General features: G+C 46.0%; 1 protein-coding gene across 4 annotated transcripts in view; it reads right to left on the bottom strand.

The window, feature by feature from the left end:
* The window catches only part of CCDC60 (coiled-coil domain containing 60), a 166,140-nt gene that overhangs the window by 8,825 nt on the left and 138,125 nt on the right, over positions 1 to 19,190 (bottom strand). For all 4 annotated transcript variants that reach the window (XM_082355961.1, XM_082355960.1, XM_082355959.1 and 1 more), the window contains 4 exons: positions 15,470 to 15,560; positions 11,192 to 11,426; positions 4,158 to 4,242; positions 996 to 1,067 (listed from right to left, as the gene is read on the bottom strand). In XM_082355961.1, the coding sequence (XP_082212087.1) occupies positions 996 to 1,067; positions 4,158 to 4,242; positions 11,192 to 11,426; positions 15,470 to 15,560 (483 nt within the window). The remainder of the gene's footprint in view (positions 1 to 995; positions 1,068 to 4,157; positions 4,243 to 11,191; positions 11,427 to 15,469; positions 15,561 to 19,190) is intronic.

Below are 19,190 nucleotides of genomic sequence, written 5' to 3'. Positions count from 1 at the left end.
AACTCAGCCTTGGTTAGAACCCTGGTGCTCAACATTCACCAAATCCTCCATAATCCTCCTTCAGAATGCTTTCCACAGTCCTGATTATACAGCTACCTCTGTGGGGTTATCTGATAAATGCATGACTCTCCTATTAGAACAGCAGTTCTCAACCACAAGCGGGATCCAAGGAGTCCATGAATGCAGATGGAAAACAACAGCTCACATCTTTACCTAGCCTTTCACAGAAACGGAAATCACCATTTTTACACATCACGTTAAGATTGTGGTAGATATTTTGAAAAATCATTTACACTTGACACTAATCCAAAATTACAGTAGCTATTAGACCTGCTGCTAAGTCTTACTGTATAAGGTATTGCTAAAGAAGCTCATAGATGACTATATAGCTCATGTTTGGTTGTAATATTGTAATCGATATTACTATAGATTTCTTTGTAAACCTTTGTCATTTAGAGTCTGCATTTGAAAGCATTTTTTCTGAAAGGAGTCTGTGAGCTTCCTCGGATGGTCAAAGAATCTATGACACAAAAGGAGTTATGACCCCAGACCAGACAGTGGGCTCCACCCATGTGGTCAGACTGCTTCTGTCTTGTTTGCTGCTGAATCTCTAAAGAGCTGAGCACAGTTCCTGGCATACAGCGGGGACTGAGGAATATGCTATAGATGAATAAACAAACTGGGGGCAGACCTTTACCTCCCCCATTACAAGTCACCCAAGTAAAAAGGGAAGAGGTAGTTCTGTAACATACCCTCCCCACTTCATCCCTCCACTACCAGAAGATTGTAACTTTATGGTATACGATTATTGGGGAGAAACGGCTAAATACTCACCCCCAAGACCTGGGAGTTAAGGAACTTATTTCCAGTGAAGAAGGAAGAAGATCCCCCTCCCTGCCCCACTTTCCACGGTCTGGTGAGGGGCATCTCTGCAACGCCACCCATAACTGTGCGGTGCCTCCTGACCCACCTGCTATGGCCGCAGGCCTTCCTACCTTGATTTGCGGGTGGTCTGCATGTCTTTATAGGCAGAATCGCTCTTGTTTTGTCTGAGCATTGACAAGATACTGCAAAGCAAGATGAGTCACTTAATAAGGCGCTGAACAAATGATGCTCCCCAAGGCACTAAATATCTATGGGAGAATGGAGAGTTCTCCTTCTAGAGCGGGGATCCTAGGCTCTACAGGAGGGCATGAGTCACCTGGAAAAATTGCTCAGAATGAGAATGTAGATTCCTGAGCCACGCTCCCAGAGATCTGGATACATCAGGCCTGGAGTGGGACCCCAGAAGCTGCATTTAAAACCACACACACACACACACACACACACACACACACACAGACTTCTGATGCAGGTGTGCAGAGAGCATACTTTGAAAACCTTAGCATTTCCTGGCATACCATGAAATAATGCCTGCTTGAAGTGCCTGTTAAAAAATGCGGTTTCCTCTAAGGATTCTGATTCAGTGGGTCTGGGATGAAGACCAGAAATTTGTAGTTTTCACAAGCGCCCCAGCTGATTCTGATCTTCAGGGACATTTGTAAAACACTGCTAGAGGATTTTAAGAAAAGGTCATCTTCCTAGGTGATGTTATGGTCTGAATGTTTATGGCCCCCCAAATTCATCCCAAGAGGATGCTGTTAGGAGGTGGTGGCCTTTAGGAGGTGATTAGATCATGAGGGTGGAACCCTAATGACTGGAATTGATGTCCTTATAAAGCAGACCCTTGAGAACTAGCTTGTTTTTTCTACACGTGAGGACACAGTGAGAAGGCAGCCGTCTATGAGGAAGAGGGTCCATGCCGGACGCTGATCTGCTGGCACCTCGATCTCGGACTTTCCATCCTCCAGAAACTGTGCGAAATAAATGTCTCTTGTTTACAAGCCACTCAGTTACGGGATTTTTATTATACCAGACCAAATGCCCTAAGACAGGTGACCAGAGGGCGGTCTGGCCCTTGAGGCTGAGGGCTGGGAGAGAAGGCTTTCAGGGGTTCCTAAAACCCCCAGAATTCTACGTCAGTCTTGATGGGAGCAGACTTGCTGTCTAAAGTGAAATAGGAATCTACATTTTTAAAGTGAGGAGGGCAAAAGAAAATCTGCAGCTTCCCCTAATTGTCTCTGGGCAGCTCCACAGAAAAGCCTTCAATATTTGCTGCCTTAGCAAGGGATTAGGGAGATTTTTCTCCTGGAGGAGAATTGAAAAGGATGGGAAATTTCAACAGGTTCTCGCACTGTAACCATGGTTATTTTATCATTAAAGTGAATGCAGAGGCCACGTGATGAGTTCTGTGAGAAGCAGGTTCTTGTGTGGTTTTGTCTTTGAGGAACTGAAGCAGGTCACTCCTGGCCATCCTTCTCCATCTACCAGATGGGACCATGGTGCTGGGTATTGGTTAATCAACCTGTCTCAGCGAGTGGCTGCAAAGGTTCCACAGGATGCTGTATGTGAAACAAAAGTAACAACCACCACCGCCACTGTCACCAATTTTTGTGTGCTTACAGTATGCCAGGCACAGGCTAATATGTTAAATGCATTATCTCACTAAATGCTTCAAATGACTCAGTGATGTAGACATTATTTCCACAACAATAAAAACACTTTACTAGGAAATTATCATTTAATTCTCATTACAGCCCTTCGGGATAGGTTGTTAATGAGCCTCATTTTACAGAATTGGAATCAGGCTCAGAGAGGTGAAGCAACTTGCTCAACAGCACACAGCCATTAAATCACGGAAATGGAGATTGACCCTAGTCTACCTGGTACCACCGCCAGTGCTTTGATGAAACACAATCTCATTTTACAGACGAGAAAGCTGAGGTTTAGAGAAAGGCTGAGGGACGTGTTCAAAGGCACTAGGTCTTGAACCTATGTCGGTCTGACTCCAAAGCCAGTATTCATGGCGTGAGTTCTTGCAAAGGAAGGAGCCTCTTGGAGCTGATGCTTCATCGCTGTCATCTGTCTTTAACGCTGATAAATCAGGCGCAGCGACCGGGGCCTTAAGGGCCAACATCATCTCTGAGAGCCTTCAACGCCACCCTCCAGAGCCCCGGTGTGAGATGGGGCAGCAGCAGCCAATTCATCATTAACAAGCAGAGGCGGGTGTGATGCACGTGAACGTGCTTGGTGAACCCTAATTGTGGTAATAACAACAACCAGTAAGTCATAGCCGGCATCCCAGGAGGCTGAAGGCGATGATGAACCTCTCCAGTGCCTCATTTATTCTCAGGAAGTCATCTGCTTACTCTGAGGGATCCACACTTGGAAAGGGAACTTCGGCTCTAGCCTCTAAAAGCTCTCTGAGGCTTTTAGAGGTCAGAAGTCCAGTGGATAGGGCTTTCCGCCGGAAGGAGGACACCTCAGGTTCAAGTCTGACTCTCTGAGCCAATTACATTGGTTGCCGGCTTGAAACTGCAAAGGATTCTTTTTGTTCCTAGGATAGAAATCAGAATCCTAGAGGTGGCTTCCAAGGTCCCCAGACAGACTTATATCTCTGCCCATCCCATTTGGGAAGCACTTCAGTTCCTTGAAGGTGCTACACTCCCTTTTGACCATGTTTGCACATGTGCTGTCTGCAGTATTCACTCCCCTTGCTGGCTCTCCCGGCTACCCCCCAACGACTGTGGCTGGTGAGCTCTTTCTCATGCTTCATCCAAAATCTCAGCTTAAAGTTTCTTCTTTGGAGGGAACTTCTCTCATCCCCATCCGCATCCCAGACTAGATCAGATGCCCCTATTATGTCCTCTCACAGGTCTGAGCTTTTCTTTCATAACACTTCCTGCAGTAATTAGTACGGTCCATCCATATTCATAAATACTCACTAGAAGAATGAATGAATAACCTTTGGGTTCCTGGGAAGCAGTACAGCGGAGTGGATAAGAGAACAGTTTTTGGAATACGAAAGATTTGGATTCGAGTTGTGGCCTTACCATTCGTTAGCCTCTCTGAACCTCATTTCCTTATTTGTAAAATAAAGACAATAGTACCTACCTTGTAGGGTTGCTGGAAGAACTCAGGGAGGTGATACACATGAGCAAAGTACACGGTTCAGCGCTTGTCACAGAGGAAATGCTCCACCATTGGGAACTGCTGTCCTTAATGTTATCACTATGAGGCTGACATCCTTTATTTGCCCAGGTGTCAAAAGAACATACCTGGCCGCTTGTTTCTGCATCCCATTTGCCATTGTGACCGTTCTCTGAGCATCTTCCCGAACCATCTCCAGGAGCTTCTGCAGATCTGATGGGAACACAAGAGGTCACTGTCTGCAGGACTGCGCAGGTCACGGCCCAGCCCCCAGGCCGATATCCCCTCTGCTTTGGCATATTGGGGAGCCGGAGAAGGATTTGACCGGGGTCTAGAAGTCTGCAGGTTGCAAACGTGACTCCTCTGCTTCCAACCAGTGACTGGCCATCTCCTTTGGGACGACAGCTAAATTCCTCCCAATGGCCTGTGAGGCCTTGAGGGTCTTGGCTGCGCTTTCTGTTTCCTGTTTCATCTCATTCCTCCTGGCCGCAGTCCCCCTCCACCCCGCCCTTAAACACTCTTCTGTAGCCTGAGATAACTGTTTCCAATTCCAAGAAGAAATCAGCTTGTCCGGGAAAACCCTCTCTGATCCCAAAGACCTGAAGTTCCAAACTGGTGATCCACAGGCTGATTCTAGCTCATAAATGTGTTTGATTTGATTTGATGTAGATGCTCAAACTTTTCAAAACTGGAAGTTTTCACATTACAAATCTGGGCCTCCAGTTTCCCTGGAAAAGACTCTGAGGTGGGGCTCATCCCATGCTGATGAGGCCCTTTAGACCTTCCAGTGCATTCTCCAGCTCCCCATGGCTCCCCCCACTCCTCACTGCATTAGTTGACTTGTATATTCATACTTCACATTGTCGCTTTTTACACAATGTAGAGATATTTCTTTGTGCCTGACTTTATTGTGGGTTGACTTGTGTCCTCCCAAAAGATAATGTTCAAGTCCTAATCCTCAGTACCTCAGAATGTGAATTATTCATATTCTTATTTAGAAATAGGGTGGCTACAGGTGTAACTAAGATGAGGTCATACTGGAGTAGGATGGGCCCTCAATCCAATATGACTGGTGTCCTTGTAATAAGGGGAGAGAGACACAAAGGGAGAAGATGGCCATGTGATGACAGAGGCAGAGGCTGGACTGCTGATGGGTCTACAAGCCAAAATGCCAAGGCTTACCGACAACTACCAGAAGCTAGAAAAGGCAAGGAAGGGTTCTCCCATACGGATTTCAGAAGAAGCATAGCCCTGCTGACACCTTGATTTAGAGTCTAACCTCTAGCACTGTGAGACAATAAATTCCTATTGTTTTAAGCCAGGAAATGTACTTTGTTAAGGCAGCCCTGGGAATCTAATACATGGACACTCTTAAAAGTTAGAAAATAATATATATTTGGAGTAAGCTAGGTGCTTGAAGAAAAGTGGGAGAGGGGAAGTCCTAAGTGTTTTGTACAAATACAGATGGCAATCAGTTGGCACCGTGCTTGTCATACAGGCGTCTCTGTCAATATTTGCTAAATAAATAAGTAAACGACTAAGGAGAAAAAAAGTAGGAAGGGTTTGGGAGACTATGAGCTAGATTTAGAATATCAATGAAGGAAGACAATGCCAACATGGACACTTTTTACTCTTTAGTAAGTAGGCGCCTGTAGTCGGCTCAAGGTCAAGTCTCAAAAGCCATACCTGGAAGGGTGAAGCCAGTGCTTCCCAGGGCCATTTGTGTCCAACCTTGTTTGTGAATGCAGTCACTGGGTGCTAGGGAAAGGGTGCTCCCCTCAGTGACCTGGGAGCCATCTAGGCTGTGATCAACATCAACATTTAGCCATTTTCCACTCCACCTTCCTCATTCTCAAGTACTGACGGTTTATCTTCCTAGTAACTGGTGGGCATGATTCCATTTGACCTGAATCTGATCTTCATTTTTGTCTTGTCATGCCCACCTTCCCTACTGCCACGCATCCCAGAATCCTTGGTGTGTGTCCAGAAGCCTATTAATGAGGGAGCTCTGGATGCTTCCTCCACTTTCTTCCCTTCTCTTGGGGACCCAGCAGCACCAGCTGATCACTCCCCCACTCCTGCCCCCACCCGGAAGCAAACCAGCCTAGTGGGTGGACACCAGCAAATGAGCCCAGTGACCTGGCACGTTGGGCAGCTCTCCTAGAGAATCCCCTATAAGGCTCCATATGCCATTTAATGCACCAAAGGTTTTTTTCTGCTTGCCAATAATGCCTCTGGGCAGGAACGGTGCCCACCAACATCAAGCTCCGCCCATCACATAGCTGAGGTTGGATAAGTATGAACTAGAACAAAGCCTTGGGACTGTGAAGCCCATGTCTACCCACCAAGGCTCGTATCTACCCACCAAGGCCCACGTCTACTCTCCAAGGAAGGAGAGGCTTGTTTGGAAAAGGTGCAGGTGCCACAAAATAGAGTTTCCCTGAGGAAGACGGTCTTGTGATGGACGTCCGCACTCAGAGGAACCTGCTTGGTTCCCAGTGCCCGGGGCTACGGGGATGCCATTACCCAGTGCTCTGAGATAACGGCATCCCCTGTTTCAGATGCCAAGTCACACCCCTAAAGAAAAAATTCTAACTCCCTTCCTCCACTGCCGATCCCCGGCCTGCCTAAGAATCCCCCTCGAGAGCAACTATACCCATTTCTTCCTCTCTGTTGGGGGGAAAGGGAGGAAGTCCTTTTGTTGTATGGGGTTGTTTCGGTGGCGGGAGGGGGGGCATAGGACAGTAGAAGGCATAGGACCCCTCTTTCTGAGTTACTATTTAAGTGAGTTTCTCCTCCAACAGTTCCAAGACTGGAAGATTCAAGACTGGCGGAAGGAATGGTCTGGGCTTTGGCTCCTCTGAAATCCCTTGGCCATTGATTTGGGAAGGGACCGTTCCACAGAGAGGCCACGGCCTGCTGTCCCCAGTGATTTGTGTCCACAAAGACTTCATTATGCAGCCAGCCCTGGAGATTAAACCTTGGTCAGATGGTGTGTCTCTTAGAATAGGATTCATGAATTCAGAATCAATTTGAGGAGGTTTTAGAAGGCAATGAAAGTCTGGGAAATTAATCTACTTTTGTTAAGGCTCTGACAAATGCAATGGAGGTTAAGGTATAAATAGAGGAAAAGGGTGAGGAGGCTGAGGGAGAAGGACTTTCTCTCCTGGATGTTGGGTCTCTGGTGGGAATACATCTCCCAGCCATTTCTGTGCACCTGCCGTGTGCCAGGTAGAAGGTGAGTAAGACATTGTTCCACGCCTGAAGGGAGCTCACACTCCTTTCTCCTTTCTTTAGTAACAGAAATATATGTATGCATATGTACTTTTGTGTCTGTGTGTGTGAGGGAAGCATTTATTAGCCCAACTTCCCAACATCCTTTGTAGCTAGGTGTGCCCCTGTGAGTAAATTCTGGGCCATGAGATTTTAGGAGAAATACTGTATGAAGCTTCTGAGAAGACTGCTTAAACTCAGCTGGGAGTGAGCACTTCTCTACTTCACCTACTTCCTTCTGCTTCCCTTGTAGGATGTGACTCTGACGACTGGCATTCCAGCAGCCATTTTGGACCATGAAGTGATCCGTGGTGGAGAAGAAAGACAGAAGGAAGTAGGATCCCTGATGATCTTCTGGAACCACCCTATCTCTAATCTGTAAGAAAAATTAATTTTTATCTTTTTTAAGCTACTATTTTTCAGGTCTCTGTACCTATCAAAAGAAGTTCCTACCTGATACAGTGAGATGTAGTTGTAAATTAAAATTAAGTACTTAATACAAGCAAATACAAAATACTAAGAGAATTGAGAGAAGGAGAGTCAGGGAAAACTTTACAGGGGAGGGAATATTTGAGCTGGGTCTTAAAGGTTGAATAGGAGTCCATTAGACTGAAGGGTTGGAGGTGAAAGGGCACCACAGACAGAGGAGGGCATGAAAGAAGGTGCATTGTTTAGGAGGAGAGAGTTTTTTGGTGAGGCCGGAGCAGCTGGTATAAGGTGTGACATGGCAAGAGCTGAGCCCACTATAGGCAGCCTGGGACAAGATCAGACGCAGTGTCTTAGAGGCAATGGGGGGGGTCACTGAAAGATATTAAGCTGGGAAGCACTACGTTAAGTTTTTAATTTAGAAAGTTCCTTCTGGTTCAACATGGAGAAGAATCTGTAGGCAAGGGAGGGTAAGACAAGAAGCAGGAAGGTTAATTAGGAGGCTGCTACTGTCATCTAGATGAGAGGTGATGAAAGCTGGACCAGGGCTCCCAAACCTATGTACTTACAGGGAGCAGATACCACAGGCGAGTGACAAGAGCCAGTGTAAGAAAAATCAGGCTGCTCTCTTGGTCTTTCATTTCCCACTTTTTCTAGAGACTTGGGTAAAGCATAGAAATTAAGTGTGACATGAAAGCCAGACTGCCTGGTTTCAAACCCTGGCTTCGTCACTTATTGGATGTGTGACTTTGGGCACATAACTTAACCTCTCTGTGCCCCAATTTCCTCATCTGCAAAACAGGTATAAAAACTTGTTGTGAGGACACATGCACACACGCGCGCACACACACACACACATATACAGTGCCTGACACATAAAAGTCGTCTTAGGGTTAGTTATTGTATCATCATCATCATCATTCTAAGACAAACAAGAGGGCAAAGGAGATGATAAATGGGCATGCACTTGGCCAACTGGGAGCAATGTAATGACTGGGAGTAACAGGGAGTGGTGGGGACTGTAGAAAACTAGAGAGCACATGCCCCACCTAAGAAGGGCAGCTCCAGTTGACTGTTGTCATGCAGGGTTGCAGGCCCACTGTTGCCACAAAAGAATAACTTTTTTAAAATCAGAATTTTGATGTCCAATCTCTCAATCTTAAAAAGTCACTCCTACTTTTTTTATTTTTAAACAAAGCCTTGTGTGGTAAACAAAACACAGTCTGCAGGAACCAGCCCATATGCCCCAGTTTTCTATCTCTAAACTAAGACAAAAGCAATAGGAATGAAGAGGGTAGGGTTCAAAAGAGCTTTGGGAGATGGCACTGACTGGAGCAGGCAACTGGTTAGACTGGGAGTAGGAGTAGCGTGGCCGTTAGGGAAGGGTCTGTGGTGTCTCGGGTGCCTGGAGAGAGGGCACTATTCTCCCCTCCCCTCATTGCCAAGTCTCTTCTCCCTCTGGTCCCTCCTTCCTTCAGCTCTCAGGTTGCCACTGGGAGAACCATATGTGAACTCTGGGACTGAGGCACTTCTTGAAGCTGGGGACTCTTCTCTGCTTGTCTTACTTGAGAGCAAGGTTTTCAGAGTTAAGAGACACAGAGCGGACACAACATTAATAACCACACACAGACCTTTGAAAAGAAAACCAGGTCTTGTTACCCCTACACTTGCAACCTTCCAGAGCCTTCCTCTTGCACTTGGAATAATTCTGAAGTCCTTACCTTGCTTTACCAAGGCCACGCATGCTCTCACCCCTGCATCCCTCCCCAGCTTCGTGTCTTCAGAAACTCAAATGTCAGAGCTGAGAGAGGCTTTCCTTGACCACCCTGTCTAACCTAGCTCCATTCCCACCAATAGTCTCTCTCTAGCCTGAGTCTTGTTTTATTATCTTCCGATCATGTATTATCTGCAATTGGCCTGCTATTTATGGCTTTCTTGTTTATGTCTGCTTTTTCCTTGTAAAATATAAGCTTGGGGAGGGCAGGTACTGTCGTTCTCAGTTCCAAGAACACAGTAGCTGCTCAATAAATACATTTTGAATGAAAGAAGGTTCAAGAAATCCAGAAGAGTCATACATCTGATGATGGTTTATCTCAGTTCCTCTCCATCTGCGATACTACTTCTGTTCAGCAAACAGCTTTTCAGGGCTTAGAACTTTTCTTGGTCTCCTGTTAACAAGGGGGATGGTGGAAAATTTTCTCATTGGCCATCATTACTATGAGTCCTGACCACTTACTGAACTTTTGCACTTTTGCCCATTTCTGGCTTTGATAATCGGGGCCCTAATCAGGCTTTCTGGTTTACCTTGACCTTTTTTTCAACCTCCTTGTATCTGTACTAAACCTGGTCCAGCTTTGGTTGCTATGGGCATTCTAGATTGTGTGAAAGAACACTGGCTGAGCAGGCAGGCCTCAGCTTAGGTGGCACTGAGGGGACAAAGCATGTGGGGATATGGCAGAGAAGGTGTTTCATGCACCAGAGTCAATAGTTCTGCAGTGAGCCTGCCTCTTTCATGCCCCTTTCTCTTTCTTCCTTCTGCCTTCTCCATCTTTCTGCATAAATCCTTTCTTTTCCTGTCTCCTTTTACTATACAAGCTCAAGCCAGAAAGTCCTGAAAATGAATTTTTTACACGACTTACGGAATCCAGTCACAATTCTATCTGGTGGAGGTCCACAGGTTCCCCCTAAAAGACTGTGCAAAAACATGTATGTGTGTGTGCTTGCATTTTTTTCCTAAAGAGAGGCCCATAGTTTTCAACAGATTTTCTAAAGAACCTGTGTCCTCAAAATTGTGAACCATTGAAAAGGCTTGTTTCAGAGTGGGGGTCACAGAGTGATACAACTTCCCTATATAAAATATCCAGAAAAGTCAAATTTCCAGAGACAGAAAGTAGATTTGTGGTGGGAAAGGAGAGGGACTGCCAATGGACATGAGGTTTTCTTTGGGGTTGATTGAAATGTTCTAAAATTAGATGGTGCTGTTGGTTATACAACTCTATAAATTTACAAAAAAATCATTGACTCGTACACTTAAAACAAGTGAATTTTATGGTATGCAAATTATACCTCAATAAAGCTGTTAAAAAAAGTAGGCACCGAATTTCAAAAACATAGTATGAAAAAATGTAAAATATCTTATCAATACTTTTTTATATGATTACATGTCGAAATGACAGTATTTTATAAATTGGGCTAAGGAAAATATACTATTAAAATTTTTAAAAAGAGCAATTGATGACCATGGGCTGTCTCCCAAGTAGAAATGGTTCAGAGTAACCCAAGTTAGAGTATATTTCTGATCTCCACTGAGGGAAAGCAAAGGGGTCCATGGAAATTGAACAGAGCTAGGGGACCCGTGTGTCTCCTTTACCTGAGTGGGGTGAAGGCGGAACACGAGGGGCTCTTGATATCTGGCTTCAAGGCAGAGTCAGGGCAGATTGGTCAGATCTACGGTAGGACTTACTGACATGGAGAGGTTCTTCTTCAGGCTTCGCCGAAGACGATTCATTGTCCTCAACATCCTTGCTGCCTGTTGCCTGGGTGATCACACTCTGGGGCTCATCTGAGCCCGGGTTCACGGAGACCATGCTGCTCTGGGGGGATGACCCTCCACTTGTCCGAGACAGACTGAGGGTGGAGCCTCGCCGGCTTGGTTTGCGGCTGGTGACGCGTGCTACAGGAACCTTGAATTTCTTGGTCTGAAGGAAAGAGAAAATAAAGAGGGATTTTAGAAAGGAAGGAAGGAAGGGAAGAACGGAGGAAAAGAGGGAGGAAGGAAAGAAGAAAAGCGAAAACCTGGCTCTGAACGTGAATTCCTTTTGGCTCTTTCCAAACACCATGAGACATATTCTGGGTCTGGAAAGACCTTCTGTCACAAATCAAGATAATTTATACATGTGTTTATTGAAAGCGAGTTTGATAGGACTTATTCTACTCAGTGAGTGCAATGGTTGCCCAAGTAGTCACCACAGGAAGCCAAACATATATTCCAATGATGTTGCCATGGACGACAACGGTTTTTCACTTTTCTTTTGTAATAGTCATCAGAGTTGATTTTTAAACTGGGGGAGGATGGGTCTAATTTCTTTAGCTGCATCTTGGTTTCGACCCCCAATTCTATGTATCAACCTCTTGTTCACCAAATGACACCTGGGACTCAAAGAATAAAGATTTATGTTCACTGGGGTTTTCTGAAGAATACAAGATGGAGAAAATTCTAGGCTTGACATTCAGGAGGTGGAGGTGAGGGATGCAGATTTGTCTGATGAGGGGGCACTCTTGGGGGGAGGGGGGAGGAGCCACGATGGAGGTGGGTGGGAAGACCTAGATGACAAGTCCTAGGGGGTAAAAGGGGGTAGGTAGGGAAAGTCCTGCGAGAAGAATGGGGATTTTTGGAAGGAAAGAGTCAGAGTGGACAGGTTACAGGAATGTGTGTGTGTGTGTGTGTGTGTGTGCGTGCGTGCGTGTGTGCATGATTGGTGTCACTTCAGAATGTACTGTGTGGGCTTACGTCTTCATTTAATTCATGATTCATGTCTTAGGCTTCCTAACTTGCCCTAACTTGCTCAGCTGCTCCAGGATAAGAGCTCAGTGAGGGTCTGGGCTACAGTTTGCACTCCATTAAAACAGAAACAATTTCATTTGAGAACATTTGAAGTGAAAGCCCTTGGAGGGCAGTCCAAGGTCTTCTCTGGATGAAACTCATAGTGTGTGATACCTGAGGGAAGAAGATAAGGAGAAGAGGCAGCACTGAAGACCACACAACATTTAATAAATATCTAACAGGATGGAGAGAATTGTTTTCAGCAGGACTCACCTCAGGGAGTCCACTGTGTGTGATCAGAAGTAATGTTTTGATGGGCCACCTCATGGGGCCCTGAGTGTAGGTGGAACCTCCCTGCTCCGGAAGAGTGGAGGGATTTCTTGCTTGCACAGGGCAAGGGGAGGGTGGGGGAAGAGAGACGGAAGAAGGTTGTGGGGCTTAAGATGTGGTACCTTCCTGGGAACGCCACCTCCCCCAACGTATTCAGTGAAACTCTACACAAGTGATGGAACGCTTCGGAATGTGATAGCCTGGGGAACTGGAGTTCAAACTGGGTTTAACCGGATCTCCAAGGGAGCATGGGAGTTACAAAATGACTGTGATAACGAAAAAGCAAATGCCAAAAGTTGGCATGTTCTTCCCTTTGATAAATTAGGGGCTTGATGCAATGTCCCCTTCGTCCTGGCATCGCAACTGGACAAGAGCTTGCCAGACTGACAGCCCCTCTGCCCCCTGCCCCCACAGGGAGAGAGAACGTCAGCGCTCAGGGATAATACCTGTAGAAGGCAACTCTTCCTGCCTCACCTGGCACGACATGAATTCTTGACTCTGGAAACCACACTCTTTACATCAATGTCATTTTTGAAGGCTGGACAGATTGTGTCACCAGGGCAGCCTGGAGTCTTGCAATGAGCACCAGACTCAGAGCCAGGGGACCTCAAGGGGGCCCTGAACAAGTCACTCTCCCCTGCTTCCGTCCCCTCGTCTATACAACAGAGAGGATGGGCTGGGATGATCTTAGAAGAGCTTTCCATACCCAGAGTTCTGTGTGCATCTTCCTTGCATTAGGATTTCATCTTGTGCTCCTAAAATTACCATTAATTAAAATTCAATTAACAGTCACAGACAGGAAATCCAGAGTGAAGGGCTGACACTTCTCATTAATTGAGAGTGGCAGAAAAATAAAATGTGGGGGGAAGATGTGACAGGCAGTTTCAGCATCCTGCTTGCCCTTTATTGAACTGACTCTCCCTGAATTGACTTAAATCCCCAAATGCTTCTTCTCTATGTTTTGTATTTCACTCAGGAGTGGTATTAACTGGCTGCCGTGTTGCACCTCAGGAGGGACTGCTTTTTTGGCAACAAAGGAAAAGATTTCCCTGAATGATTCCTTATACTTTCTTAGAAGCAGGGGTTTCAAACTGGTGGCCCATGGGGAGACATGTTCAGCTGCCCAGAGTTCTACAGATTGGGGATATCTTTATATAAGAACTGAGGTTACTGGTCTCTCTTGAAAATGATAAGCCCTGGGTCCCATTTTCACATGGCGAGATGAGTAGAACTAAGCAGAGGTTCTTCCCTTTAGCTGTGCAGGAGAATTCCTGTTTGCCACAGACCTCACCACTCCCTACTGTATTACCCAGCCTGATTTTTTTCATGTATGCCATTTGTCCGGCTCTTAATGATCACTGCCTTGGCACTGACAAGCTCCACACATACAGAAGACTATCAGGTGCTGTGGAAGTTGACTGGAGCCTCTCTTTCAAAGTCCTTAATTTACAGGTGAAGAAACTGAGGTCAGGAGAGAGGAAAGGACTTCTCCAATGCGATGCAGTGAACAGAGTCACAGTGGCTAAACTAGGTCTCCTGATTCCTAATTCAGTGCTCCCTCATCCTCGGAATGGACCACACTACAGCCCAGAGTTTGATCTACAAACTCGCCCGGGGGGAATTCAATTCAGTGAGAGTTCAAGTGCAGTGATTCACTCTTCCCTCCTCCAACTGTAGTTGTGAATATTCCTGAAGGACATTTTTTTAAAGGTTTGTGGCTCCTGCTGCTTTTTCTGTGCATCTCTGGAGACAGATACACACGATATCTCCATAGCAACTTTCTGTCATAAAAACAAAGGCTCTCCTTCTCAGATTTAGAAGTGCCCTGATGAAACAGCAAGAAAACGGTGAAACTTCATGAGGGGCAATGATAATCATACCAGGGAGAACATGCTTTTGAAGAGCTCAGTGTTTTAATAAACAGGGTTTAGTAAACAGATCCAGGATTAACTCTTGGCTCTGCCACTGCCCAGCTGTGTGGCCTCATGCAAATCACTTAACTTTGAGCCCTAACGTTCTGCTCTCCTACCTGGAAATAAGAATAGTGCCCCCATGGGGTCATTAGGAGGACAGGACTGGCTAATACACCTAAAGAGCGTCCTTAGCACAGAACCTGGCCCACTGTAATTCTGTTAAAGATTGGCTTCTAAAAATTATATAACCACAATAATGCTCAGCATTTTCATATTTTCAAAGTGAGATTGCATACTGTTTCCTGGGGTTCTTTACTAATGTTAAGAAGTGAGCAGAAACCAGCATTATATCCATTTTGTGGGTTGGAGCACAGGTTCAGCAAAAATCTCATTGTGTGTTCTCTCAACTGCCTTTAGCTCTCTACTCTTGCCGTTATTATTATTGTGGTGCTTGTTTGTTAAGTGGATGAGTTTGGGGGTTTTGGGGGTTAGGAATAGTTTTGAGTGAAAAGAATAGACCACTTGATTTTCTCTTAATAACAAACACACGTTCTAGTTTGTAGAAAACCCTGTCTGTTCAATCACTCACTTCTTATTTTCTGACTGAGTTTAAAAAAAGAGAGAGAGTGAGAGAGAGAAATGATTGTTATTGATTAAATATAGAGTGAGTGAATCCATTTCCTTCCAGTGACATCTTATTAGGCAGCTCCTCGGCCACCCCTTCCCTCCTGCGTGGGGTGGTGTCCAGCCAAATGACATTTCTTCTACAATCCCCAGATAAGCATTTTAATTAAAATTTATAAAAACCATCCAACAGCATGAGGTTCTGACTTCCCTTCACTCAAGAGAACCAACTAGAAAAAAAAAAATCCCATCAGAGAGAAGACTGGCCAAAATGCCTCCCACCCAAGTTGCGGCTGGTAGCCAGGCAGCAGAGTCATGTGCTGACGGTTACCTTCGGGGCTGTGATGAAGTGCTCCCACCTCTGTCCCATGGACTTGTCCTTATTGATTTTTTTTATTGTGCTCTTGCTTCCACCTGGGTCCCTGAGTGAGAAACAGCTTAATGAGTTTTCCGTTTCTAGAGCCTCAGTTTATTACAAGTACTTTTAAGAAATGCAATAAACGGATGATGGATGGTGGCTGTTCCCTGCTGTGATTTTTTTCCCCCCTCCTATACTCGGGAAGCAGTGGAAGGGACAGTTCTCCACAGCCGGGTCTCGCGAGTGGGAATCGAGGTTAGGAGAGACCACCGCTTACTGGGTAGGGACTGAGGGAGGTGGAGTGTATTTGTACACATTCCGCATCTGTTTGCATTTTGGACTTGGTTGGGTCCTCTCGTAGACTCCAGGGCAGGTCTGCGGTTCCTCTTGGGGGTGAATTGAAAAGCGTGTTCATTTCCAAATCTCTGCCTGCTCTGGTGCCTAAGGGTCCCACCATCAGGGCCACTTCTGAGTAACGCACAGAGAGAATTACTAACTTTGCTTGGGCGGGGGGAGCTTATAGGGTGCGTTGCACAACGAAAATCACTGGTTTGGAGTTTATCGAGTGAAAATTCTATACAATTCTACATGCAAGACGCTTCTGTGCATTCTCGCTGAATTATCTCAGATGCAGTCATTTATCATCCCATTTTACAGATGAAAAAAACAAACTCGGGGTCTTAAGTCACTCATCCAGGTGCATATTCACAATGAATGTAATGACCCTCACTTGCATGGGTCCCGCCAGGGCCCTGTACCTAATTTTGTATTTTAACTTTGTATTCTTTTTCTTAAAGTGCCCCTCTCCCCAATTAAATAAATTTCAGGTCGCGTGAAACCTGGATCTTCCCTCATGGGTTGGAACTTTCTGGGTATGAGACTGAAGCCCCAGCAAGTTTGGATGGTGACATACCTATAACCCTTGATCTGAAACCTGTGGGACCGGATGTGTTGCCAAATTCAGAACCTTGGCATTTTGGAATGGAAATATGCTGCACGTGTATCGTACGTTAACATAATCCTTCCAGTGGCGTCTCGGCAGCATCTTATAATCAAACACATTAATATTTCTGCAGTGATATATATGAATATTTACCCTAGGTGGGATAAAGACCATAAATAGCTTCAAGTTTTGCCACCAAATCAGTTTGGTTCGTATCAGATTTTGCTGTCAAATTGAGTTATGGAAAAACTGAGTTTTCAGAGCCTTTTGGATTTTGGACCTGTGGCTATGGGGTGGTGGATCCCTGTTGATAAGCAAGCTCTCTCAGCGACCTCTACCTATCTATGTACTGACTGATTGATCTATTGACCTCTCCATCCATCCACCCATCCATCCATCCATTTCTTTCTTTATCTCCTTTTTCTCTGCAGAAAGGATTTTAGATGGCTGGGAGCCTTTAGATCATTTGGCTGGCTGTCACCCAGGGTAGAGGAGGGACTTGAGGGAATGAGATGGCCAGACCAGTTTGATGTGGGGAGGCACCAACAGGAGTCTAGACTTAGCAGGGGCTGCCAAGTGCTGGTGGTGGGGGGAGACGCTCAGACAGGAGGCAAAGGCGATCAAGATAAAGCTCGATTCTTATGGCATGGGGGTCTGAGCCGCAGAATCAAAGGTTTTTACCAGCCCAGACGGGGAGGGGGATGTGTGTGCTCTTTATTGGCAGAGCCCTTGCTGGGCATCTACCAGCTCACAGCCGCAAACTGAGAAATGCACACAGATGACAAGGTGAAAGTCAGGCTGGGGAGGGTGGGGTGAGAATGTGCCTCCAAGCTTTTTGTAAGACTTTATGTTTGATTACACAATAAAAAGCCCTCTGAATAATTAACAGTGAAGCTCATGTAACGTTGGTTCTGCCTGCCTCTCCCCAGAGTAATCAAATTAGGGAATATTTAAAATCCAGCTGGAGGAAGGAGCATCAATACTTCAGTCCTATAAAAAACATTTAAACTAGCGGCACTTTTGAAGTCTGATTTAAGGCTCACCAACTGGAAGCTTTAGTGTTTCCGCTTTGGAGCGTTTCTTTCCAGACCACAGGGCTTTTCTCGCTTTTCCCCTTTGCTAACGCAGCTCCTGCTGTGTCTCCAGCCTTCTTCTTGATGTTCAAAAGCAATCCCTCTTCCCCTTTTAAAATTAAATCTGGTATGGCCAAGCTTTCAAAATCTTAAATATTCAGACCCAGTCGGGAAGATGGAGGTTTCTCGTTCACACAGACTTCCAAGACGACCCAAAATCTATTGTGACTTCAGGCAGCAGGTTAAATGAGCTAAAAATGCAGCAAGCTTCCCAGGGATCTTAAAAAGCCCTGAGCATCGTTCTTGCAAAGCCGCTGATACAGAAAGGGCCTGGTTGGACAGAATCCGTCTCTCTGATGTTTCACTTTCAGTAGCAAATAAACCAAAAAGGAGGATCAATAAGGGGAGAAAAGGAAATAACCCAAGCGTTGTCATCCACAGTGGGCTGACTACACACTGCTACACAAGCGAGCTCATGTTCCTGCCCACGACCTGGAGGGACAGTCAGTGCCCTTCACCCACCAGAGTCCCAGGTCTTCTCGGCTTCTTAAAGTCGGGTGGGGCTCTGTGACTTGCTTTGTTCAAAAATACTTGAGCGAAAGTGACACGTGGCCTGTAGGGCGATGCTTTAAGGGCCAGTGCTCAAGTCAGATGCCCTTGCCTGCTGCGGTGATGGGGAAGCTTGTGATGAGGTGACGCTCCTATCAGCCTGGGTCCTGGGGTGACGACGGTGAGCGGAGTCCCGTGCGGTAGACACGTAAAGGGTGAGCGAGAAATGCAACTTGTGTTGTGCTAAGCTGGTGAGATTTGGGGGTTGTTCATCACGGCAGCTTAATTTAGCTTACCTAATCGATGCCTCTGATTTACTGTCTGTGTGACCTCAGGCCAGTCTCTCTGAGCGTCAGAACCAGGAAAAGGGGTGTACCTGGGTGGTTAACAGTGGGTTTAAGAATCGGGTGGACCAGCTGTTTGAGTCCTCCGCCTGCCCTTCTGCTTCCTAGATGTGAGATTGTGTGTAACATTTACCCTCTCGGAGCCTCAGTGTCCTCATCTGTCAAATGGGGGAACATTAGCTAAGTCAGAGGATAATTAGAGTGAAGATGCAATGAAATGGGGCTCGTTAGGAGCTTTCCAGGGTGCCTTGTACACAGAACTGGATACAGCTGAACTATGAACACCACCGCTTTTTTCAATAGAAACCTTAATGTGGCTTGGAGGAGGGGTTGATGGTGGGGAAGGAGGCACTAGGGCACATCCGTGGGGGAGAAGTGGCTGTGATTTTGAGACCACATTTCCCCTCTGCTGAAGCTTTCTGGGGGATCCTATTTGCCAGAAATCAAGGGAAGAAGTCGTTGAGCACCGCTGCATCTCTTTTAACTGTACCGCCAGGCACATTTTGTTCCTAGCAGCCACTTGAAGACATCTATCCACAGCGGCAATCAGAGTAATTTTCTCAAATACTTCACTCTTTCTGAATCCGCATTTGCTTCTCAGGGTGGAAAGTCTGCTGGCTGGTTTAGGATGTGTTCACGTGGCCACCACAAGATGGGAGAACGGAGGTAACTGCTGATTTTGCAGCAGGGAGGGAACAGAGATCAAAGCTGCCAGGATCTCCCAGGCCAGGGTGCCCGTCCCAACTCCTGAGTGATGGGTGCTCTGATCATCCTGCCACGTTTTC

Source organism: Balaenoptera borealis, assembly GCF_965194805.1.
Source record: "Balaenoptera borealis genome assembly, chromosome: 14".
In the NCBI taxonomy this organism is placed as follows: Eukaryota; Metazoa; Chordata; class Mammalia; order Artiodactyla; family Balaenopteridae; genus Balaenoptera; species Balaenoptera borealis.
This window is presented reverse-complemented; position numbering and strand designations above follow the sequence as displayed.